The sequence below is a fragment of the Lepidochelys kempii genome, chromosome 7 (assembly GCF_965140265.1).
Source record: "Lepidochelys kempii isolate rLepKem1 chromosome 7, rLepKem1.hap2, whole genome shotgun sequence".
NCBI lineage: Eukaryota > Metazoa > Chordata > Testudines > Cheloniidae > Lepidochelys > Lepidochelys kempii.
Genome location: NC_133262.1, coordinates 42,069,628 through 42,095,976, shown reverse-complemented (window position 1 = coordinate 42,095,976; position 26,349 = coordinate 42,069,628). Strand labels below are relative to the sequence as shown.

At 39.3% G+C, this 26,349-nt stretch overlaps 1 protein-coding gene across 4 annotated transcripts in view; it reads left to right on the top strand.

Annotated features, from left to right (window-relative positions):
- Positions 1-26,349, top strand: part of PRKCD (protein kinase C delta) — a 129,383-nt gene that overhangs the window by 85,021 nt on the left and 18,013 nt on the right. For all 4 annotated transcript variants that reach the window (XM_073352382.1, XM_073352383.1, XM_073352380.1 and 1 more), the window contains exons 4-9: positions 5,244-5,304; positions 20,717-20,873; positions 21,512-21,543; positions 22,418-22,503; positions 24,517-24,646; positions 25,415-25,515. In XM_073352382.1, the coding sequence (XP_073208483.1) occupies positions 5,244-5,304; positions 20,717-20,873; positions 21,512-21,543; positions 22,418-22,503; positions 24,517-24,646; positions 25,415-25,515 (567 nt within the window). The remainder of the gene's footprint in view (positions 1-5,243; positions 5,305-20,716; positions 20,874-21,511; positions 21,544-22,417; positions 22,504-24,516; positions 24,647-25,414; positions 25,516-26,349) is intronic.

The window sequence follows — 26,349 nt, the reverse complement described above, 5'->3', positions numbered from 1 at the left end:
TCAGAAATACATGCTTAATAATGCAGAGTCTATAAGCAGAGGGAAATGCTTATGCTTGCCATAATTTGGATGGGAACTCTCCATTTATATGGTTGGGGGCACCCAATTATGATCATACCCAGTAAGAAAGTACAGATTGCACCCAATATGCATGTAAGGGTAGAAGTGGACCTCAGAGAGCTCTACCGGAAGGCTGCTGTGTCTGATAAAACAGGAACCTGTCTGTCTCTGCCTGTGAGAGAGACAAGATACGTGAGGTAAGCTTTTATTGGCCCAACTTTTGGTGGTGGAAGGGACAAGCTTTTATGCTTCACACAGCTCTCCTTCAGGTCTGAGGAAGGTAACCAGTTCATCTAAGCTAATTACAAAGTGGGACAGATAGTTAAGCATAAGGGGCGCACGCATGCGGTAGGAGTCCACTTAAAATGAAGTGGGCAATTAAGAGTTAACAGGCAGTAGAGTGTGTTACAAATTGTGGTAAAGAGCCATAAAACCAGTGTCTTTAAGTCTGTGGTTTTTAGTTTCTAGCAGAGTTATGAATTTAAGTTCCAATGCTTGTCTTTTGAAGGTATTACGCAGGTTTCGTTTGAGGAAAGGACTGAGAGGTCAGTATGTTGCATTGTGAAAAGTGTTTGTCCGTGGGTGATATTGTGTTTTTGTCTCATCATTTCTCTGTGTGAGTTTATTCAAGAGCATAGTGATTGTCCGCTTTCATCCACCTAGCTGTCATTGGGGCCTTTGATGCACTGGATGAGGTGCACCACAGGTTGCAATAGGTATGCGTGGGGCCTGTTGATCTTGAAAGATGTGCTGTGGCGTGTATTGATCATCGTAGCAGTGGAGAGATGTCTACAGGTTTTGTATCTGCTGCTCTGGCAGGCTCTCGTGCCACTTTTAGTTAGTGTGTCCTGTTCTGCCGGTAGCTTTCTTGTAATGATGATCTTGGTGAAGTTGGGGGGTTGTTTGAAGTCCAGAAGTGTGGGAAGTGGGATATGGTCCCCATCAGGTATGGGTTGTAATTTTTTGACGTTACCCCCTATGGATTCTAGTGTGGAGTGGTAGGTGACAAATAGGGGTTTGCAATCAGTGAGGTTTTTTTATTTATTGAAGCAGGTTCTCTCAGGGCATTTGGATGGTCTGTTCCATGATGTGATCTACTTCTCTGTGGAGAGAAGTGAAGGCAGTTTTAAGTGCATTTAGTGTATCCCAGACTTCCTCTTTGGAGCAAATTCTGCAGTATCTGAGTGCCTGGCTGTAGATAACCATTTTCTTGGTGTGTCTGGGGTGGTTACTGGATCTGAGGAGGGAAGTGTGGTGATCCATGAGTTTCCTGTATATAGTCAATTATAGGGTTCCATTTTTGAAGCTGCTGTTGGTGTCCAGGATGTCAATACTAGTATGGGAGTGTTCTAGAGTGAGTTTGATGGATGCATGGTGGTTGTTAGATTTCCATCACAACTTCATGAGGGAGCTTAGCCCATCTGTCCAGAGGATGAAGAAATCATTAATGTATCTCAGGCATATCTTTGTTTTATGGTGCATTTTTCCAGAAATTCTTCCTTGAGGTGGCCGTTGAAGAGGTTGGCAGACTGGGGAGCCATCCTAATACCCAAGGCTGTTCCCGTGGTTTGGACAAACTGTTGTTAAATGTGAAGGATGAAATGGATGAGTTTGGTGATGATTGTTGAGAGTGGATTTCTGAGCACTGTACATTATCTTTTAGGTATTTGAGGCAGGCAGTGATACCAGCATGGTGAGGGATACTGGTGTATAGGGAGATGACATCTATGTTGGCAAGGATGGTGTTCTGGGGGAGGTTGATGGAATTTCTGGAGGAAGTTGATAGTGTCTTGGAGGAAGCTGGCCTTTTGTGGTGAGTGGTTTGAGGATGGTTTTGTGCATCCTGATATTTCTTCAGTAAAAGTGCCATTGTGAGATATGGGTCTGCCTGGTTTCCCTTGTTTGTGTATCTTGGGACGCAAGTAGAATGTTCCTTAGGTGGATCATGGGGGATGAGATGGTAGTTTTTCTGAGAGATGTTTGGGGAAGGATTTGATGGTGTCTTTAAATTCCTGTGTAAATTGTGGTGTGGGGTGGTCTTTGAGTTCTTTATAGAAGGTGGGGTCAGAGAGTGTCTGTTGGCCTCATTGGCATAGCCATCTGATTAAGGACTACAGTGGTGCCCAATTTGTGTGCTGATTAGATCACTGTGTGCTGGTTGAATTTCAGGGATGGTATAGCTGTTCTTTGAGTAATGGAGAGATGGTGGTGAATGTGATGTTCTGTTGAGGATTTCAGTCGATTTTTTTTTTTGTTCCTGAAGCAGTCAATGTAATGATCCAGTCTGTGCTTTCGTCCGCTGTGGGAGGGTTCTTTTTTTGTGACTATCTGTGGGAATGAGGTAGTTGTGGGGGGGGTGTCGTCTTTGTTCTGAAAGAAGTCCTTGAGGCAGAGCCGGCAGAGGAATGTCTGTAGTTCTCCACATGTTAGTATGGTATCCAGTTTAAAAGACATTCAGTTCCTTGGAGAGTACAGATAGTTCAGTTCCAGTTCGGGGTAGTCTTGGTAGATTGATGATTTCAGGGTGGAGTGTGATATCCATGTGGCAGGTCTCTGCCTTTCACAACATGTTATTCTGACGTTTAAAGCTTGCATCAAAGCAGTTAGGTTTTCCCAGAACTCAAATACTCAAGGAGGGAGCGTACCACTGGGTGTCTTTGGGGGGGGGGGACAAACAAGTACCAGCTTGCGCAGTGAGTTCCAGAGCCCTCCTGCCAGTGCATGGCAGGATGGCTCAGGACAGTTGGTGGAAAACAATAGCGGGGAGTGTTCTTGTTGCTGCTCTGAAGAGGAGTGAGTGGTGTGCATCATTTCTTAGTTTGTGCAACACACTGCAGTATATGCGCTTAAAGGCAGAGGGTTGGGAAGGTGGTCTGGTTACATCCATAAGCAACAAACCATTCCCCCTTTGGGAAGCAGATGTGGTGGCTTCATGGGCCCCTCTTAGCCCTTTCTGAATGCTATTTATATAGGCCCAGGGGGTTGTTACGTGTATCTGTTGGGTACAGGAAGGCCTTTTGCAGCTTCTACAAGTACGTTTCTGTAGCACAGAGCAGGACTTGGCTCTCAGCAGATTCCAATCAGTGTGGCAACAAGTATTTTAACTGCACCCAGTAATACAGGCACAGCAAAATCTAAATGGTGCAACACAGGATATTTCACCACTGGCTGAGGCTTGATTGTATTGCTCCACTAATGTTCTGAAAATGGATGCCGCTGCACTCAGCGGCCTCTCCTCACCTTGCTGAAGGGGAGAGAGGGAGCCTTAACCATTAGGTTCTTCCCCAACCCAGACTGACCATCCAGAAAAACAGTAGAGGCCAGTGAAGAGCAATGAAAAGGAAAATGACATTCCTGACCATGTCTTCGTGTGTGTTTGCACTGTACTGAGCACTGTTCAGGCCCTGATATTGGTTGTGGATTTTGGACACTACCATACTATAAATAGTAGTAAATGATAACATGGGAAACGGGGTGAGGAGAGAGAGAGAGTTGTCTAGAGTGTGAGTCCAAGATGGCATGTTAATCCATTGATGCAAGATACACAGTGCTACACACCCAATATGGTAGCAATATGCACTTTAAACTTACAGAGGTATATAAGATAATGGGCCAAACAGGTTTTAGAGGACAACTTTATTAAAACATGCTTAATTCTAATTTCATTTACATATATTGCTGGGTTACAATATTAGAGGATTTGTTCACCCTTTGTATTCCAATGTAACACTTTCAAACTTTGCACAGTGACCTTGGGTTCCCTGCAGTTCTTCAGACCTGCAAGTTTTGTTTTTTGGAAGTTAAAAATAAGAAAAAGGGTGAATTTGAGCGCAGGTGAATGGTGCTTTATAGACAGCATTGTAGACTGAAGTCTTCTATTACCATGCAACAGGTACAGTGCAGGCAGCAGCTGTGCAAGCTTCCTCCATATTGCTTCAATCCTGACCTGAAGGGACCATATCTAGGGATGAGAAGGTAGTTCAGTCTCCACAGATCTGTCTTAGGTCTGCCTGCAGAGACTGCCAACTAATAGGAGTTGCCGTGTGAATCCTTGTCCACCACTAACTTTACATAGACCACCAAACATTCATCACATGGTAATGACTTTTGGTCATTAACAATCATCGTCTGACTTTAACCAGTGACCTAGGCATGAAAAACTCTATTCTCCCACTACATTTCCTTCTACCATCCAGCTCCCTAGTGATCCTTATGTGATGCCTGGCCCTGATATAACAGAGGAGAAAGTCAGAAATGCAATCCAGGAAATGAAGAGTGGTAAGATAGTGGGACCTGATGAAGTGATGGTGGGCTTGATGAAAGTCTTGGGCAAGAGAGAGAGAAAATAGATTGGTTAAAATCATATGGCAAGACAAGAGAATTCCTGAAGACAGGTGCCAGGTTATGCTGGTCCTAATACATAAGAAGGGAAGCATCCATGAACATAGAAACTATTGATGGATAAAGCTGTTGTTGTATGGGATGAAGATACTGGAAGGTATCCTGGACGCGAGGGATAGGAGAATGATGGAACCCCTCACTGAACAAAAAAAGTTCAGCTTTAGGAAAGGATGAGGTACCATCTTTGTAATTCAGCAAGGGATAGAAAAGCAGTTAGAGTACCAACAGGATGTACTTTTATTGACCCAGAAGAATGCTCACACCAGCCTTAGGTTTAATAACTATGGTGCATGCTCTGTATAGATGACTTAAAAGAGTGATCTGAACATGTTTTGGAAAAACAAGTCTCTGAAGTTTGTCACACTGCACCGGGGTTGTCGCTAACTCCTCTGCTGCTTATCGTATTGGTGGCCTATGTCAGCAGGAAGATCAGTGTAAATCAAAATTAAGAAAATAAAAAAGTAGCCACTCAGTCAGTTGTCTTGATTACAGCAGAAACAAAATAAAAAAACTCAACACTTTGACCGTATTGCATGGTCTGGCTGACACTGGTTCATCAAAGCAATGAAAGAGGCAAGAAGAGATAAAAAGAAATAAAGTTGTCATTGTCACTGCAATGAAATACAAGGGGTATGGAGAAATATCCCTGTTTCCAAAGTCATTATCCTGTAATTTTACTTAAATGACACTTTCTAATTCTATTGAAAAATATCAATTAAACTAAATCACTGCAATTATCTTATCAACCCAATAATTCACTGTTGGTATCTTTCCTCTCACAGCTTGACTTACAACCTCAAGGGAAGGTATTGATGGCTGTGCAATATCTTCTAGAAGATGCAGGTAAAGTAAACTTTTTATTTTTGTCAAGTACCAACATTTGTAACATTTTTCTTATATTTTGTTTTCTACGAATGAAATTACATTGTGGAAAGTGCATTCTTCCAGAAAAATTGTACTCTGTGGAATTTTCTAATGTATGAAGTTATGCCTTTGTAATTCCATCACTTTATGCAAAACCAGTCTTGGGTGCATATCTAATGTATCTATCTCAGATACTTATATAGCCTCCACTGCTGTAGCATTTAAGCACCTCACAATCTTTAATGTATCTTGGCTGACAACATCCCTGTGAGGTAAGGAAGTGCTGTTCTCTCCATTTTATTGTCAGGGAATTGAAGTACAGAGAGGTTAAGTGACTTGTCCACAGTCACACAGGAAGTTTGTGGTGGAACAAGGAATTGGACACGCATCTTCCAAGTCCCAGGCTAGTGTCCTAACCACTGAAACGAAAAACCGTATGACTGAATGAAATAATTAAATGTGTGTCAGCAAGTGAATAATGTCAGTGCTGTACCATTTTATTTTAAATGCTGTAAATTTTGTATATATGAGAAGGAATGAATATAGTGTATAGAGGAAAACTAGGGGTCATGGGATACAATTAAGAAAGGGGACATTTAAGCTGAATAATGGGGGAAATGTCTTGGCAGCCTGTAGAATAACTTCCTAGAGGAAGTGGTAGAAACCCCATCTGAGTTTTAAACTCAGACTGAACAGTGGGCCTTTAAGTATGCTCAGGGAACAGTCCTACACTGTCAGAGAGATTAACTGAATTACTTACCACTGACAGCTCTCGTCTGTCTCTGTCTTCTATGGTTTTATACTGTGTGTCCAGTAAATTAGAAGCCATAGCACTATGACCCACTCTGTCTCCAAAATAATTGTGCCTATTCGGAAATGGCAAAAAGATTCATGTCATGGTTGGAATGAAACTCTGCTTGTTTCATTTTTACCCACACACCTAAGACTAGAAGAGTTTAATATCGTTTGCATTTCATTTCAAAATATTTGCACAACACTAATTAGGACCCTTTCACCTCCAGATCACCAGTTCATATCCAGTCTAGTTTGGAAATACTTTGCCACCTGCTGATTGTTTAGTCTATACAAATTGAGCTGATGGACTCAGCCCAGATCTGTTGCTATTAGACAAGTGTTGACATTTAAAAAATCAGTCCCTAGTTAGCAGTAACACTTGTTGGCATTTCCAACAGAGGAACAAAGAACTAAAGGGACTATAAAGACTGGGTTGAAACACATTCATGGGGGAATGATGGGGCAGGAAGACTGTACTCTTGTTACATGTGGTGTAACTATTCTATGGATAAGACATACAAGCTTCTTTCTCCAGGGCTCCCCATCTGGCAGTTCTCCCTGCACTTGTGACTCTATGCACTCCCCGCTCGTGGCCCCATAAAGTCCAAATATCTCTTTATCAACTTCCTCCTGGAACTGGAATCTGGACTGGAGGGTGGGTGGTATGTCCACAAGTGTTGGGTCTTTTTTCTGGTCTCTCAACAATGCATTCATTCAGCCAGAGTTCTTCTAGGCAGCATTCACTGACTTCTTGGACTGTTCATATAAATGGGGATTGCCTAGAGTTCTCCATCTCTGAATCCTTTGTTTCGACCCCAATACCTGCACCCTCATCCCTGGTTTTTTTCATTCTTTGTCCCCCATACTTAGTTAATTCTTGGGCTGTATAGCCCCTCCTTTACTTGAGGGATAGGACTTTTGTTCTTTGGTGGGCTCCACCTACTTACCCAAGATTCAAATAGGCTGACACCTTTGACAAGCGCTACATTTGCACAGAAAAAAAAATAAAGGAAAAAAGTATTTTTAGTGGAAAAGAATCTGCTGCAGGTAATCCTTTTATATTCTAGTTATACATAAAGGATATTCAAAAAGAATGTCAAGGAAATGGGACATTAAAAACATCAAGCTAAAATGATTCTATTGTCTTGAAACTCTTCAACATGAAGTCCTATTGCATCACATGTACCATCTGTGTGAAACCTACTGTATGATTACTAAAGATAAAATGTGGTGGGATATGTGTGATCACAGAGTTCTCGTTTGGACATGCCATTAATGATTGTTCTCTTAAGTAACAAAACTTGGTAAAGCAACAAAATTTGTGTGACTCTGAAGACTTATTAACAGAAATCTCTCTTTAAAATCTGAATGTTTTAAATATAGTGGTTAGCACTATTCCAGTCTGGGTTCAAACTGGCATCAGGGAAGTGTGTTAGGAAACATTTATCTTGGTCCCCACACACCTCTGGTTCACATGCAGGATTGCTGCAGATTAGAGTTAGTACTATGACAGCATATGTATTGACAAACACAGGGATAATGCATAGAAATCTGATTGTCAAAAGCTTGCAAAGTTCTGGGCTGAGAGTGAGCAAAGTGAACTTTTCTAAATATGTTATGATAGTTCATTTAACAAGATTGAGGCCTGCCTTTGTCTCACTAAGGAGTATGAAATATAGTCATAGTTTGCACTGAAAATACGGTAGAATTTTGCAAATTATCACACACAAGCCTATAGTCTTTTCTCAAAGATGTACTCTAGTAGCGAGGTGCTGTTATGAAAATTCTAATATACTATACAGCATGCTAGCATGCTATGAGAATTATTATAAATAATTAAAACTAAACAACAATTATCAAAACAAATGGAGAAAATAGATGTAATATCCTTGTGCTTTTTTGCCTACTTCTTTGTTAAATCATAAGTCTCTCAGTTGTTGTGAATTCGTGAAATCATCCTATAATTAACCATGAGAGAGTGTTAATCTATAGTGTTGTTAAACCTTTGGATAAAGTCGGTATCCAAGGCAGTTTGCTCTTCAGTCTCGTCAATCTAAATGTAAATTCTAAAGCTTTCTTTCTCTTTTTGTCCGTTGTTTTGTGATCAGGCAAGTTTGGCAGTTTCAGTAAAACAAAAAAGAAGATATTTGGAATGGCCATTTTGTGTGTTATATCCAGGGAGTGTTACATGTTTTTCAGCATTAATCTTGCCTTTATTATTGCTGACATGACTTCTAACTGAGAAATTAAAAAGGAACAATAGAAAACTAGGGAGAGCAGAGTGCTAATGTTCTTATGCTATAGGGGAAAGGCTTGTAGGGGGAAACTGATTTTCCCTGAGGCTTTCTATTTTTTCAGTTTACGCCAGAAAACTAAGGGTAAGATTTGTAAAAGTACTTAGATGTACAAGTCCCCTTGCAAGACTTGTGCTCCTAAGTCACTTAGGTGTCTCCAAAAATTTCACCTTGTTTCTTATAATGTGTAGGGCTTTGTTTTTATAAGATAAATATTATTCCACTAACATAACATATGAGGTGTTTGCTTAACGACCGTTAGAAATACACTTAGAAGTTGAGACCAATTAACTCTACAGGGCGGACACTGCTATGTATTAGACCTCTTCAGTATCTAAGGGTATCTCTACACTACCCGCCGCATCAGCGGGCAGCAATTTATCACATCTAGTCTAGACACGATAAATCGATCCCCAAGTGCTCTCCCGTCCACTCATGTACTCCACTGCCGGGAGAGGTGCAGGCGGAGTCGACGGGGGAGCGGCAGCAGTCGACTTACCGCAGTGAAGGCACCATGGTAAGTCAATCTAAAACTTAGATCGATTCCCCTCCCCCCGCCAGTGTAGACCAGGGCTAAGAAGGAAAATGAGGAAGCTGTTCGGAGGGAGAAGATAGAAGGCTGGAGCTCATGAGAGAACTGGCAAAGGAAGAAAAGCTGACAGTACAGTACTTTTTGGGGAGATTTTTAGAGTCAGGTAAGAAAACCGTAAGGAGTAGAGTGGAAAGTTAGGCACCCATGATCTATATATCACTGAAAGTTGAAATGTTTAAATCTAGGACGAACTACTACCATCATTGTCTGTCCTGCTGCGCATGCCGTAGGCTGTTTGACCAGTTTGAGAGTGCTGGCAAAAAACAGCATCTTATTTTGGATGCTTCCCTGGCTATAAGTATATGCCCAGAATGGGAACAGCTTTTATAAAGATAAGAAAAATCATGTGAAATTAATAATTATTGACCATTTTAGATGTAGACCAGAAAGCCCTGAGCGGTGGTAATTGGCCTCCTGAATTATTCAGTCCCATGGTCTCCTCTCGTGAACCGTAAAGTATAGGTGCAAATGCCAACTATCCCTTGTGCCCCCACATATCAAAACAACAACAAATCCCTAAAACCTCTAGTGAGACAGGAATGTATCTTAATAGGATCATCAGTTTATAGTGCTTAATTTGAACTACTGCAGAAGTTTCTTTTAAATGTTTCTCACTCATGTAAATGGAATAATACTGATGACTTGTCAACATGGAAAATTATTCCAGAATAGCTATTCCTGATTAACTTCATGTGTGGATGCTCTTGAATAAGAATGTCTTACTCCAAATTACTTTAATCCACATATGAAGTTAATTAGGAATAGTTAATCCACTTTCAGTTCACACCCTCCTGTATTGTGTAGGCAAACCCTAAAAAAGGATAAGATTTACTGTCAGTAAAGCAGAAGGTTGCTGTGCTCTGAAGTTACCTTGGTGCAGTGCATGAGAGTTGTTTAATACTTTTTCAGGATTGCTTCTTCAGGTACTTTTGAGGGTGTTGACTAAGAATATGCACCCTGCCAAAAAGGCCAAAATTAGAATGAAAATTGCAGAACCATAATTTCAGAAAGACTCAACATTTAAATATTTGAAAGCTGAGAGCAGATGCCTTTGCACAATAAGAACTATGGCTAAATGCCCTAATAGATGGCAGGAGTTTTAATTAAAAGCAAAGCATCTAATTATCACAACTCAGAGAATTTTGTGAGGTATTTACCATCTAGCCAGAGTATGTTTCTAAAAAGCTAAATATTGTTTTTCCTGATGAGTTTAACTCTGTGTCACAACAGAAAATCAGAGGTTCTAGTTATTGATAACTAAAAAAGAGTAGATACATAAAGACATCACATAAGGGGTTTAGGTGTTCTACATAGGCAATGTTTTGTTCTAACCAACATTAATACAGTGCTACAATAATCTATGCTACTTTTTATAAAAAGGTGTATATGCCCATTGGGTGTGTTGGGAGAGGGCAACATCTCTTTGTGAGAATGCGGGGTTATATCTGGCTGCTTGATCACAAAAAATGTATATATGAACTAAGACATTCAAAGTTTAAATAGGTTCGTTTTTTAAAAAAGCCTAAATACTGAGCTGAACATAGAGATCACCATGTAGGACATCTTGACTGGCCTAGATTCATATTTTAATTTTCCTGTTAGTAAAAAGAAAAATTCAGCAAGAACTTCTGTGTGGGAAGTATGAGCCTTTTCTAGCTTTCAGAGCAATTACAAGCTAACCCCCTCTTCTGGTGCAGGCTGTTCAGTCAGTGAAGATGCCCCTTCAAGACTTGCACTTGAGTGCCTTTTTAAATGCAAATTTTACAAAAGGAATCGGCCATTCATGCACTGACAGTTCAACACCCATTTCCAATATCAACTTAAAAAGTGTTCAGTAAGCAGCAATAATGGATTTTGTGGGGGGAGGGGATCAACCTAAAAAATAATCAGAAGAAAACAAACCATTTTGTCATCTTTATGGATAAATAGCCTAACAATTTGGGTTCTGCAGATCAAATATTTTGACTGCATTGCACTATCATATACTAATGCAATAGGTAGAATTCCAATTAACTGTTAAAGTAGAAAAGTTTGTTGGTGCGTTTGAGGAATGTCTGCACACTGATCTTTACTTTTCATATTGGACAACAATTGGCTAACAATAAAAGCTACAGTTATCATAAAGGGGAACTGAGATTACATTTTGCTGCGTCTCTGTGCAGACAAGGTTTTGTTTTTATCTCGCAGGCTTATATATTTCCATGAAAAATCTCCTAAATGTATTTGCTGATTTTTCTAAAATATTATAAAACAAGATTATTTTAGAGCTAGTATTTCAGGTTTCTGACCGTTTATTTTAGGATATTGCTGATATTACTAATGACATTTTACCTTAATATATTACCTTGCTTTTGAGGGTTTCAAAACACTTTGCAAATGTGTATAATTATCCCCATTTTCAAGATGGGGAAAATGAGACCATGACTTGCCCAAGACAATGCATCAAACCAGTCTACCTGAGTCCCAGTTTCTTGTTTTAATTACTAGACACACACTATTACCTCCTTGACAATACTATCTTTCCTTACTTCTGTCCGAAATGTTTGTTTATGTGGTGGCTGTGACGGGTTTAACCCCCCTTCTGGGATGCCACCTGATATACTGGGATTTCACTGAGCCTGCCTGCTCCACTAGCCTGGGCTCCCTCTCCTTTTTTCTGAATTACGCTCTCCGGTCTCTGGCAGCACACACACACAGGTCGGGGCGCACCAGCTGTAGAATCACACAGAGTCTGCAAACAGCTGTCTATGAGAAGACTCAGCTAGAAAATCACCCAGCACTCAAGTGCAACTCTCTTCTGGAAAATACACCCAAAATAATATTGTTTTGTGCTGTAGAGAAATCTATACAACATAAGCTCATAAATTCGCCTCCTCCCTCAATGTGGAGGAAGATATGCACAACTTCTTGCTGCCCCCCTCAGTTAGAAATTGCACAAACTGGGTGTAATAATAAACAAATCAAGTTTATTAACTAGAAAAGGCAGATTTTAAGTGATTATAAGGGATAACAAACAGAACAAAGCATATTACCAAGCAAATAATACAAAACACACATACTAAGCTTAAGATCTTACAGAGACTGGTTTCCAGAAGTAATTTCTCACCCTAAATGTTGTTTTAGGCAAGTTTCAGAGTTTCTGTAGCTTAGAGTTCCAGTTATTTCTCTTTACAGACTAGACTTCTGTCTTAGTCTGAACTCAGCCCTGGCCCTTCCCTCAGCTTAGTCCCTTTGTCTCTTCAAGTACTTTCAGCAGTCTTTCTTCTTGGGCGGGAAGGCAATGAAGAAGATTCCTGTTTGCCTTATTTCCCAGCCTTAAATAAGATTTACATAAGGTGAGAATCTTTTCTTTCCCAGTGTTGACCTCCCTCCTTCTAGTAATTTTCCACTAAAAGTCCAAGATGACAGGTCCACTTGACCTAGTAGTGTCACAGCTAGGATCCTTCTCAGGAAGGAGAGATATTAGTATCTTCAAAAAGTTACTGTTTCTTCCTAATGGCCCATCAAGGCTGATAACCTGTTGTCTGGTGGGTGTCTCCCAAATACACACACAGTTGTAATTGTTACATGGTCCATATTCCTAACTTTAGATACAGAAATGATAAATGCATACAAATTGGATAATCACAGTCAGTAAATTATAACCTTTCTGATGATACCTTACAAGACCCATCTTGCATAACATATATCAGTTATGCCATATTTATAACATAAGCATATTTTCATAAAGAATATGTGGTGTAACATCACAGTGTTTAATATTGAACCATCAAATATATTATTACAAAGTAGTTTCTTTGGAATAAATTGCTGTTAAAATGGTAAACAAAGAAGGCTGCCTTGAGATATTGCAGTAGCCCTTAACTCATGTTCCTTTGTTGCAGATTAGGGTCTGACAGGAAGGCTGCTAGACAATTTGGTGACAGAAGGAGGTCTCCTTCCCAATCCTTGAAGTTCTTTTCTCAAGGACTCTTTAAAACAGTGGCTACAGAGCCCTGACTTTCAGGTACCAGAACCCAAGGGCCCCAAATTGTCCCGTCCTGAGAATTTTTTCTTGCCTTCCATATTACCTTTCCTTTAGAGAGAGAATGTTGCAGATGGGACTCAGGTGACTTTTTTTTTCATGCAACAGAAAATGGGAATGGGGAGTAAGGCATGTGACCCCTCACAATCTATAATGTTATGTACTTTCCTCCCCCACCCTCATATTGTGTAATTGAAAATAAAGTGATGCTCCTGAAAAGCAGCTGCAGCTTAATAGTGTGCAGATGCAATACATTTTATGCCTTGCTTGACCTTGTTTATTCAAATGTAGTTAATGACCTTATCCAGTAAGAAAACCCAGCATCACAGTGCATGGTTTAAGACTGAGCCTCTCACTCTGTGTGTGAGCAGCGTGGAAGCAGTTGGAATATATCTTTTTGTTTGTTTTGTTTTGTTTGTTTCTGGACTTTAAATTGCCATGCTGCTCACTTCAGCTTCTAGGAGAAAGGGTTAGTGAATTATCTTTCTTTTCAGAGTTATCACTTATATCAGAAAGCAAATGCTTCACAAGTTACTTCCAGGATATTAGCTGGTCCTGTTGGGAGGAGGAAATATGAATTGCTCAAAGATGTGTGTACGCTGCTTTAAATGTAATGTGTCGTCTTTGCGTGTTGTGTGGAGAGTGAGTAACTGAACATGAGATTTGAAGAGAGGGAGATATAATTTAGCTCATTATTTTTCATGCTAAGAAACAGATTTATAGGTGTTCTGCTAACACCATCTACATGCTGGGTAGGGTTAAATTACAATACAGTACAATCTCTGGTGCGCAAAGCACGTTTGGCATTCTTGTCTCCTTTTAAAAATAATAATAAACCATAATGATGATAAATTAAAAGTCAGAAGATGGCCCTATAATTTGTAAGATGTGAGGGAGAGCAAATGTAGCTGTGAACTAGGGGGGAGAATAATATCCCGAAGAGATGCCATATTCGGCATATTGTGATCTGTCTAGTACTAAACTGAACCTTCAGTTCTCTCCCTTAAGTAAATTGATGGTTTAGATACATTAACATAAATGGACTTCATGAAAATCATACCTCTTAAAGGTGAGATTTTTTAAAAAATAAAATAAAATATTAAATTTATTTTATTCTGTCGTAGCCACATATTACATTGTAGACAATAAGCCAGCAATGTACATTATCAGCCAAGTACCATAAACCACAAGGCAGAGGGAACTGAACTTAGTTTTCCCAGTGCACAGGAGGTAGGTAATGTATTTTCAGATGTTAGGATGGACTGGTTCTCCTTGTGCTTTATAATACGGTTCCTGTGTTTACAGAGAGCAAGAACTGTCAAGCATTTCTGTGCAGACATGTTAACTCTATGAAAACATTTAGGGTGAAATGTTGGCTCCATTGAAGTCAGTGGCAAAATTCCCTTTGAGATCAATGGGATCAGGATTTCACCCTTAGAATTCTCCTCACTTCCTACCCCGTAGCACCTTGCTATGGCAGTAGGTGGGTGGACTGGAAAGGTGAAAACTTTAATATTGCAGCAGTGTTGCCTCTTGCCATTAAACCATTATTCACACGCAAACCATCATAGCTGGAAATCTTGAGTTCCTCCCTTGCCTTGCATCTGATGTAGGTGGTATGTCAGGCAGAGGAGAATAGCAGGTTGGTAACCATAGGATTTAGGGATTTCATCCTGCTCCCTTTGAAGTCCATGGAAAAACTTCTGTTAATTCTAATGGTGAGGATCAAGCCCTAAACTACTAAGCTGGTGGGGAAGACATAGCATGATGAGAAAAGGACCAGTAGCACCTCTGAAGAATGAGCATTAGCTGTAATTTTTAAAATGAGAAGTAACTTGTCTATTTACTCCTTTACTCAGTGTGATCCCATGCCATTTGCGTGTTAGAAACTTGTGCTGGCTGTGGTGTTCAATACATGGACTGCAGATTTGTCCATTTTAATCTGTTCCCCCCACCCCTTGTTTAAACAGCAGTTTGCTAAAATACTGGTGTCCTTACTTACCTGTTCCTGTGATACTATGCTGCAGTATCTGAGTCGAAGCAATGGGATGTCAGCTCAATTCTTGGTGTGGAGTTTATTTCATTTATTTACTTACAACTCACACACACACAAGAAGAATGTGACATCTAGAGGGCAAGGTGCCCTGGCAGTCTAAGAAAACATCTATTACAACTAACTCATTCAGTTACCCTTGCAATGGAAGTGCAGCAACTTCTAAATATATAAGTCCTGTTAAAAGGTTCTGTGGAAAAAAGAGTAATTGATTAGTTACTCATATAAAAGGTTTTAACATAACTGCCATGGGCTGGTGTAGATTTAGATTGAATATTATATGCCAGATCACTATAGAAAGGGTACTGCTCATGTCAGTAAACAAATGCATAATTATATTGGTATTGAAACCTAAAATATGTCATCAAAGCCAAATCCACAAGTACTCTCAGAACAAAGAAGTCGATACAGATAAAATAAACGTTAAAATACATAGAACGAGAATATACATGATGGTGAAAAAGTAAATGAACAAAATATACTGTTTTAGGAACAAACATAGTAAACAAAAAACAATTAAAAATAATCAAGAGTAACAGATGTATATTTAGATTTATTATTTTATTCAAATGTAGAGTTCTGGAAAGTTTTCCCTTTTAAAGTAGTTTTTGTAAGGGTAATTCATTCATGTGTGTGTAGCATGTGTGTCTGTAGAATGCATGCAGACTGTAGGGCCAGGTTGAAGAACTGCTTTCTCTGAGCTGAAAGAGCCTGTGCAAGGCAAGAAATCTAGTTTGGGGGAAATGTGTATTGCTGTGCAAAGGTTCTAGATAGATGTTTTTATTGAATTTGGCCCAGAGGGGCTTTGTTAACATTCAAATGAACCAATGGCAATGCAACAGAATAGTTAAAGGGACACTGTGAACTTCAGCTTTAGTAAGTTTTAAATTGAAGGTGGTATTATTAGCATGGGGGAAAATGTGTTTGCAATATGTTCTTTTTACATTGGCAGTGCTCCTTTAACTGGTCAGCCATTTAGCACAAAACTGGATTTCACCTATCCATACAAATCCACCACTATGAAACATTCATGGCAAGCTCTCTTTTTTTTTCAAATCCCACCATTTGCTTTCCCATTTCTAAGCTTTCAAAAAAAACCCCAAACCCATATTGTATACTGAATAAATTAATATCTTGAGAGCTCAGCTCTCTGTCTCTCTCTCTCTGTGAATATTGGTTTGTTAGCTTCTAGCAAAGATTTTTTTCTTGGGCATTTGGAAATGAATGAGCTGATTGGGCTGAGATAGTGCTCTTGGTATGGGGGTTATTGTCATTGTGGTTAGGTTAACTCTAGTAATATTGTTTGGGTAGCTCAATAAAATATATTCTAGAATGTTAAAAGTATGCAATACTACTTGTTTCAGTTACTGTGATTTACCTAGAAGCAAGAATAGGCACTGAAGAATTTAAATAAAAACTGTATGTTCACATAGATACAGTGCTTCTCGTGTGATTGCAGTGTCATGATTGGGGGCTGATTTTATCCCCTAGCTCAATGTATAAATGCTGGGAGGAGGTTTAAGATATATTGAAAGAGCTGGTTTGAGAAAAGGATCTGAATTTTAAGAAGAGAAAAGGAGATATTTGAATAATAAGTGATTGTTAAATATTTTTCATATTTTCTCATTATTTACTAGGCAGGAAACATTTAGAAAAGCTAAATGTAATGGTGTGTTCTGGGGCTAAAATGATTCATTACAAATCTAGATAGTAACTACAATTGTTATAGGGGATTTTCTGACACCAATCAGCAGCATAATTGTTGATTATGCAGTTGGTATGTTACCATTTCTGAGTGTGTTGAGCATGCATAACGTAAGGATCTAGTCTGTGAAAATCCTGCCAATCTCTGTTGCACTTCCCATGACTTCATGCTTTTGGGGAAGGGCAAAGTTCCCCATTCTTGTGTGTTGCCCCCCAACTATGTGGAATTCTGACTCATTTCCTCAACCTACTCCTCCCAGCCACTACTGCTATCTGAATCTCAGCTCACAAATAAAATTTTTCTTCCCATTTGACTTTACAATAGCTCCGCTTTTTGAAGTGGTTTCTGGCAATATGTACTACGAGGCATTTATATAAAGAATTGATAGGGACTATACTGTAATCTACTCTAATTCACTTTAGATATCATTTAAAGCCGTCTTAGCTTTTCAGATGCAGTCTAGCAACAGCTGCTGTCCGAACGTCCCCATTTGCTCTGGAGCAGAGGTGACAATGTTCTTTTCAATAATAGTTTGATATATTGGTTGGTTTCGGCCAAAGCAGTGCAGATATGTAATTTAATAAGGCAGTCAGTTGTAGAAGCAGGTTGTTTTGGAATACAGATTTTGATACCATGTGCAAAGATTCTTAAGATAAAATTGGGATGTGATGGTTAAGGACAGTTACTGTTTTACTAGCTTTAAATTATGCATCCCACTGCATTGTATGCATCGACTTCTGAAGCTTAGAGGCCAGCCTAATGCTTTTCTTCGGTGTTCATTGTCCGTTTTACCTCAAGTGCAGGGAAACATATTGCGATTTTGTCCCATGTACTGATCAGCAGCTGGCTAGGAATTGTGGGCCACAGTATTAGATTGCTATAGTAACTTCAGCATGAAGAGATCTATTTCCCATTTTCATGGTGAACTCTTTTGTTAGGTTCACAGCTTGCAGGTTTTCCTGAAGCTATATTTTCATTCGACTCCCCACCGGAGAAGCTTTAATTTATTAAATGTTTTCCATCTGCATTGGGCTAAATTATAAAAATGTAGGCCTGAAAAGAGAGGCTGCTGGGGCACAATTATGCAAGAAACAGCTTTTCTCCCCCTTTGGCTATAATGCTGGTTAAATCACCCTCACAGACACGTCTGTTTTATCCATCTGATAATCCAAAATATTACTAACATTTGGCAGAATTACTATTATGTTCCTTTCTTCAGCCTATACACTTGCACACATTTTTCAGTGTGTGATTTTTCTGAAGCATTCAAAAATTTGGTGTCTGTATATATCAAAATACTGCTTGCTCAGCAGAATTAAGAAGTGGGGTAATATGGCTTGCAAGTGAAATATTGCTGTTAGTCTTTGGTTGGCTATCTCAATAAGATAAGTTGAAACAGCAAAACTGAACTATTTTTAATCTTGTTCCTGAAGCAGAGATGTGATTTACTAGATGTATCATTATCATCAATATAATTATTTAGTATTAGAGTATGAGTTCTGGAGTAAGTTCTCCTGTGGGTTAAGATCAAACATCAATAGTTTTAAGCCAATGGCTTCGAAATTTGTCAGGAAACTCTATTTGCCTTTAGCAGCACCAGCCATTGACCTCTTCTCACAGTTAATTGTCTCGTCCTCGCCTGGCCTCATAAAACTGGGTCTATCCTTTATTCGAAGATTTCGTGGATCACTGGTTCTTTCTTCCCATTCCAGTGAAACCAGAAAACCAGTTCAGGTGCTCTTAAATCCTGATGTATGATTGATTGCACGCCAAGCTTGGTTGTAGATGTGAATGCAGTTATTAGGCAGGGATACAGCACCAGGACTCAGGACAGCGACTCTCCCAAGTTCTCTCATTTGTTGATTCCTTTTTAAGTGTGATGGAGACAGCCATCTGATCTAATGGCAAAGGCAACATCATGCTAGAGGGGAATACATACGTCACCAGTGTTTGAGAAATGTTATCATAGGTCATGGTTTGGAGTATTCATCGATTTGTTGTTTTGTCCATGCTGGCTGTAAAATTTTATTTTCCGATAGCTCTGTTTACTCCTCAATTCAGTTTCATTAAAGGTGCTGAAGGTAAATTTAGGATAACCACCACTAAGAGGCTGCATACAGTGTGTGTTCAAACAATACCTCAGAATGGAAAATAAAATTATCCCTCAGATCAGTGGGCATGTCTGAAACAGAAATCCATGGGAAAGTAGGAGGTTGGGAAGGTTGTTGGATGCAGTAAGTTTGAATATTGTAGTATTGTTCTAATACATAGAATGAATATCTGAGTATTTGTTGATAAAGGGGCCAACTTGGCTCCAACTGAAGACTTTTTGGCAAAACACCCTTTGATTTCCAGGAGAACATGCTTCAAGGCAGGCCACTAACTGCAGTGCTGTATTATCACAATGCTGAAATCTACTTAGGCTATATCTGTACTGCAAGCGAGGGGTGCTCATACTCATGCTAGCTCTCATCAGAGCTAGTGCACTAAAAATAGAAGCATAGTTGTGGTAGCATGGGCAGAAGCAACAATGGCATGGGCTAGGCATACCGAGCATGTACCTGTGGGGTTCAGGCAGCTCGCCTGTGCACCACTGCCCATGCTACTGTGACAACACTACTATTTCTAGCATGCTAGCTCAGATGACCGCTGTCTCAAGTGTGTCTGCTTAACTAGGGAATCAGACACCTAGCTCACAGTGTAGGCGTAGCCTTAGGTGTATTAAAAAAAGAATTATTCTTACAAGGGATACGGTGCTTACCCCTTGTCTGTTCCTACCTGACTTTCTCCTCCCTCCGTCACCATGGAATTCTCTACATCCCAAACTACCACCTCTCACTACTATAAACTTTTCAGCCACCTCAGACAAAGAGCAGCGGATGAGCATTTCTGAATGCATTGAATAACTGATCCGGTCTCCATAGTTGACTTTTGCTTTTCCTTAACTGGCTAGATTGGGTCATTCTTGAGCAGCTTTTCCTTATCCCCTACTCTGAAAAAAACACATCTCCTTTTTTGGGGCTGAGTGCACTGCTATACCAGGGATTCCAGTCTTTTTTATTTTCTCTTATACAGTTTAAAATGTCTGTTAGGACCATCCCATTCCAATATCTTTTCTTGCCTTTACATTTTGAAAAAAAAAGTTAGTTGAATGTGAACAAGTGTCACTTAAGGGATTAATAAGAGAATTTCTTTACTTGGAATTCTGTTATCTCCTTAATGAAAATGAAAGATTAGTAATAAGGTCGCTCCAAGACCTGTATGATCCACTTATTTTAGCAACTTGGGATTTTGTGTGATACTCCTCACCAAGGTAGTGTAGGATCCTTGTCTCAAAGCTGCACCATAGGGTTGTCTCCTCTTTGGCAACTGCAGAACTATTGAAAAATATCTTATGTTTATTAGAAGAGGGAATGTTGGGAGCGTCTGAGAAAGTTACTTCCTCTTATGTGTTTCTGAAGCTGCAAGGGCCCTGATTTCCTGGCCCCCACCCCACTCCTCTGTTAACTTGAAACATCAGCATGGCCCGTTCTTGGTTCAGCTTGTCTTACATCATTTCACTTTCATATCATTTAAATTATGCAGCAAGAAAATGCCACTGAATGCATTCAATAGTAGGAAAAAGTGTTTAAGGTTACTGCCTAAATAAATAAATAAATGAATAAAGCTTGACATTGACAAGAAAAGAGTAATGAACATAGACCTTCTTTTACACATAATTTTTATAATGTGTCTGGGTCTAAAACCTGATAAGGGTAATTTTGTTATTTCTGTGTGTGTGTGTGTGTGTGTGTGAGAGAGAGAGAATTAAAAAAATATATCTAAATTATAATACTAAATTATAACTTTTGGGAAAGTAGTATTGATTCATTTTCGTTACAACTTGGTATAATTTTAAAACAGTTTCTTCTTTTATTTTTCTCCCCAGATTGCAAGCAGTCAATGAGGGAAGATGAGGGGATTGTGACTATCAATAGGAGAGGAGCTATCAAGCAAGCCAAAATCCACTACATCAAAAATCATGAGTTTATTGCCACCTTCTTTGGACAGCCCACATTTTGCTCTGTCTGTAAAGACTTCGTCTGGTAAGAAGGAAACAATATATGTAAGCTCAGGTTTATTCTTGGGAGTGAAATGATTAAAAAACAACTAGCTTCAGATGTACTGAGAAATGATGGAAAATGTTGTAAATCACTCTGTAGCCCTTGATGTTACACGTCATGCATCACATTGGATGGGAACAATATATTATGTTTTGTAGTACTGTAGCACTTAGAAGCCCAACTCATACATTTTCCCCACATTATGCCATGGTAATAATTTAAGTATGGATCCTGAGCCCACTGAAGTAATTGGCAAAACTTCCATCAACTTCAGTGGGAGCAGAATCTGGCCCTTAACTGGCAAAACCTTCGCAAAGGAATAAGTCTGATAATTCCCTTGGGTATAAGGCAGTGATGTTCAAACCTTTTATGGAAGGGTTGGTGGAATGATAAAAATGTTTCCTTAGAGAGAAAGAAGCAGGAATCTTTTGACATGCTTCACTGAGAAACATTTACAATAGCAGGACCTAGACTGAGAGAATCAGCATAAATATTGTGATTTAAATCTTGAATCTCTGGCATGTGAAAGCAACTAAAAAAAATCTGTTTTGAACAAGACAAACATCTAGAGCTACACTTTCTACCCTTGTGACTTTCTCTTTGTATTGTTTGTTTTTCAGGGGACTTAACAAGCAGGGATACAAATGTAGACGTGAGTTGACTATATGCATTTTGTAATTATGACAAACTTCTTAATATTACTCTGTAGGTAGGTATATGTCGCATTTATAATATACGGTGTAAACATTTATCATACAGAGTGCATAATCACTCTCTCAATGATACGGATGTTAATTATAAAGTGTTCGGTGCTAACATAGGGCTCTGTACTTCAGTGTCAAATGATTGACCCTTCCATCGAGCCTTAAGTAATAAGATTAATGGGCCAAATTATCTGCTGGTGTAAATGGGTGAAATGTCATTGAAAATAACAGCTGTGCCCACTTACATCATCAAAAAATTGGGCCCAGTAATTCCATTTTGGTGTTTAGTAAAGATTGGAACATATGGGAAATCTTCTAAATAGAAAAGGAAACCCTGAATAGAAAAGGAAACTCTGAAACCCTTCTAAATAGAGTTTAAGAATTGCAATTTTTCCAACCAGAAGAAACCCTTGATTCATTTCTTATGTAGTTAGTGATAGCAGTACCTTTCAGTCATAGTAGATCTTGATGTATCCTATATGGTAGCATCAGCCGATGCCAAAGTACTTTTGTTTCCAAAATTTGCAAATGTAGTAATGTTTTCTCCCCCACATACCTCAGCCTCAAATGCTGGTGGTATCACCTACAGGAGAGACTGGTGGTTCAGAAGTAAAGACATATAATCCCAAACTAGAGACAGTCATCTCCTACAGATACCTCTCTTGCTTACAGAGAGGGGCACTTTCACTTGAGAAATACGGATTAACACTTGTAGATTTTAGGGAAGGCATATTTCGTATTAGACTTTTCCAAAGCGGAACACCTAATCATCTGTATCAGTTAACTGATGGGTTTATTTTCTTTTTCATTTCTCTCTTGAAGAATGCAATGCTGCTATTCATAAGAAATGTATTGATAAAATCATTGGGAGATGTACTGGTACTGCAGCCAACAGCAGAGACACAATGGTAAGAGATGAAAAAATTTCTTTACGAATGTAGGTTTCAGAGTAACATGATGGCACATATCACATTGGTGGATGTGCAGGTGAACGAGCCTCTGATAGTGTGGCTGATGGGATTAGGCCCTGTGATGGTGTCCCCTGAATAGATATGTGGGCACAGTTGGCATCGGGCTTTGTTGCAAGGATAGGTTCCTGGGTTAGTGGTTCTGTTGTGTGGTATGTGGTTGCTGGTGAGTATTTGCTTCAGGTTGGGGGGCTGTCTGTAAGCAAGGACTGGCCTGTCTCCCAAGATTTGTGAGCGTGATGGGTCGTCCTTCAGGATAGGTTGTAGATCCTTAATAATGCGTTGGAGGGGTTTTAGTTGGGGGCTGAAGGTGACGGCTAGTGGCGTTCCTTGCAACAAAGCCCGTTGCCAACTGTGCTCACATATCTATTCAGGGGACACCATCACAGGGCCTAATCACATCAGCCACACTATCAGAGGCTCGTTCACCTGCACATCCACCAATGTGATATATGCCATCATGTGCCAGCAATGTCCCTCTGCCATGTACATTGGTCAAACTGGACAGTCTCTACGTAAAAGAATAAATGGACACAAATCGGATGTCAAGAATTATAACATTCATAAACCAGTCGGAGAACACTTCAATCTCTCTGGTCACGCGATTGCAGACATGAAAGTTGCGATATTACAACAAAAAAACTTCAAATCCAGACTCCAGCGAGAGACTGCTGAATTGGAATTCATTTGCAAATTGGATACAATTAACTCAGGTTACCTTGCATAATGACTTAGCCACTCCCAGTCTCTATTCAAGCCTATTTCCCCTTGTTTTTTCCTACTTCCCCCCCCCCCACCCCCGAGATGTTCTTGTCCTGGATTTGTGCTGGAAATGGCCCATCTTGATTATCATACACATTGTAAGGAGAGTGATCACTTTAGATAAGCTATTACCAGCAGGAGAGTGGGGTGGGGGGAGAGAAATCCTTTTGTAGTGGTAAACACCCATTTTTTCATGCTTTGGGTGTATAAAAAGATCTTCTACACTTTCCACAGTATGCATCCGATGAAGTGAGCTGTAGCTCACGAAAGCTTATGCTCAAATAAATTGGTTAGTCTCTAAGGTGCCACAAGTACTCCTTTTCTTTTTACGAATGTAAGATTGTAAATGTGGCAAGATCCACTTGGAAAGTACTTTGCTGCATAACAATGGCTGTTTACTGCTTCCTTTAGATATTAGACATTCTATGGAGATGGAGCATGGGTGAAACTCTGGAGAAGGCAGAGTAGTTACAATCCCTTGACAGAAACTTTTTTTTTCCAAGTAAAGATTTAATTCTTTAAGCGTTGAATAAATTATGCAGTAACAGATATGGGTTTGGGGAGGTTTAAAATACAAAACAGCTCAGATTTGTTGATCTTAAAGTTTTTGCAGCATGGCTTATCTCTTCAGGAGTTTTGAGGGTCAGGGATTTCAGGACAAGCAAGAAAGGGGGGTACATTTCCCTGCAGTTCATGCTGTGTGAAGTGTTCCTGTTGTATTATGCTGCTGGGCAATATTCTTAGTGACTAAATTTTTCACTGTTGTCAGGGCACCAAGGCCTCCACATGCAGGCATTTGGAAAACAAAATAAATACATATATCTATAACAATGGCTTCACATCCATAATAAAATTTAAATATGTGACACACAAGAGATGCTTTTGCTGAGAGGTAGACGAGTGCATTGCAATAAGTCAACTTTTGACTGAAACAATTTTAATTTGCCAGTAGGCATCTAGTTTCCCCTTGATAGACACACATTTCATCCAAACTCAGCATGTTAAGTTTCTTCAGAGATTGAACACTTAAAGTACTCAGTGTTGGATCATTTGTGAATGCTTTTTAAATGTGGTTTTTAAATTATAAACATACGTGTGTGTGTGTGAGAGAGAGAGAGAGAGAGAGAGAGAGAGAGAGATCAGTCCCCTCATGTCTGAAAAAGTGATTTATTTGTGTAAATATGCCTTCAGTTTCAGAAGGAGCGCTTCAACATTGATATGCCTCATCGATTTAAAGTTTACAACTACATGAGTCCCAACTTTTGCGATCATTGCGGCAGTCTTCTATGGGGCTTAGTTAAACAAGGATTAAAGTGCGAAGGTACTCTAGGGGCTTCTATGCTATTTGAGTCTCAGCTTTTATGGAGGATGGGGAAAAGAGCATTGCCATAGCATTTTCCATGGGAAAAACTAATTTTTGGTGAAGTGTCCAAGTCTCTTGGTTGTGGATGTTCTTGAGTTTGTATGACATCTTGTGTTTCACAAAAAGCTCTCTTAAAAACAACACTTGGCTCTGTCAATTAAAGAGCATTTTGATTATTGCAGTGTTACAGAGGAGACAAGAGCAAGAAAAATTGTCTCTTTGGTACCATTAGGGACAAGCAGCCCCCAGATGCAATGCAGCTGAGTATATTTGTCATATAGTATCTGAGTACATAGTCCCAAACTGAAGATGCATTTTCTGACTGTTAACTATAAATCCCTCTCTTGTCATAATTCTCCAACAAGAAAGACAAAATTTAATGAATCAAAAGTATTATTTCTAGTTTGTAAGATAATGGGCCAAAATTGCAGCTAATTAAACAGGCATAACTCCAGATCAGGAGAGCTTTACCTCTCTATTCCTGTGGTGATTTTGGCAACTTCCATTTTAAATGAGTTTGGGAGTGGGAGGGAGAGGTAAAATTTGAATTGCCGTTTTATTAAAGGCTGTAATCAATTAAAAGAGCAAGTTGTTCATATCCCAAATCCGAGCTATGAAAACGTTTCTGAACAGAAGTATTGAATACAAAAAAAATCTTTCCTATGAATCTACTGTTTAACAACATTTTGCATGAAGTTCACATTACTGTCCTTTCCTTTCTTTTAGAGTGTGGGATGAATGTGCACCACAAATGTCAAAAGAAAGTGGCAAATCTGTGTGGAATCAACCAGAAACTATTAGCAGAAGCTTTAAATCAAGTTAGCCAGGTATGTTGCATTGTTGTTTGTCATGCAACTAGTTGTATTATAAGCCCGGGAGGGAGGTTTTTCCTTCCCTTACCATTTTGGTCATTAAGTGACATATGCTGCTGGGGGGCCTTAGTGTAAGTGATGAAGGCCCTTTCCAGGCTTTAAAGTGAAACTGCAGGTTTCAAAACAAAACAAAAAACCACCCCTCAGATAATTGGAAACTTTCTGCTGGAATGTTTGGTTTTTTTTTAATCCCAACAAGAACAAGGTTTGTTTGTTTTTCTTTTTTGTTGTCTTAAACATTCTTTTGCAGTGTTTGGTATAAATGGTGACAAATCAGATTTTGCAAAATTTTGTTTTTAGTAATCTCTCTACTTCTTCACATGTTGAAAACACAAATGTTATACTCCATGATTTTAGCTTATCGGAGGTTTTGTGTGCTGGAACTAACACATCCCCACTATTAACTTCTTGATCTCCTGAGCCTGGTGGTTGCTTCTTTTACAGCTGGATAGCACTGGCTTTCATTTACAAGCAGAAAACTGTATACTGGCTGTGAAATAACAGCATAACTGAAAAACATGGAGCCACATGCTTAACGAAGTGAAGTACATCTCAAGCTACCTTTCTTAAGCTTTTGTGTGATATTTACTTTTTAAAAAACCTTAGGGCTGATAGAACAATATTTTCACTACATGAAAATCTAAAGAGGTTATGAGGTTACTATTATGAAAATCTAAAGAGGTTAACTACTAAAGTAAAATTAAACAGTGCAGTTACGTAAAGAACAGCAATATGGACAAGTTGCTTACATGTGCTCAGTACCAATAACCTTGTGATCCTTTTCTCTGT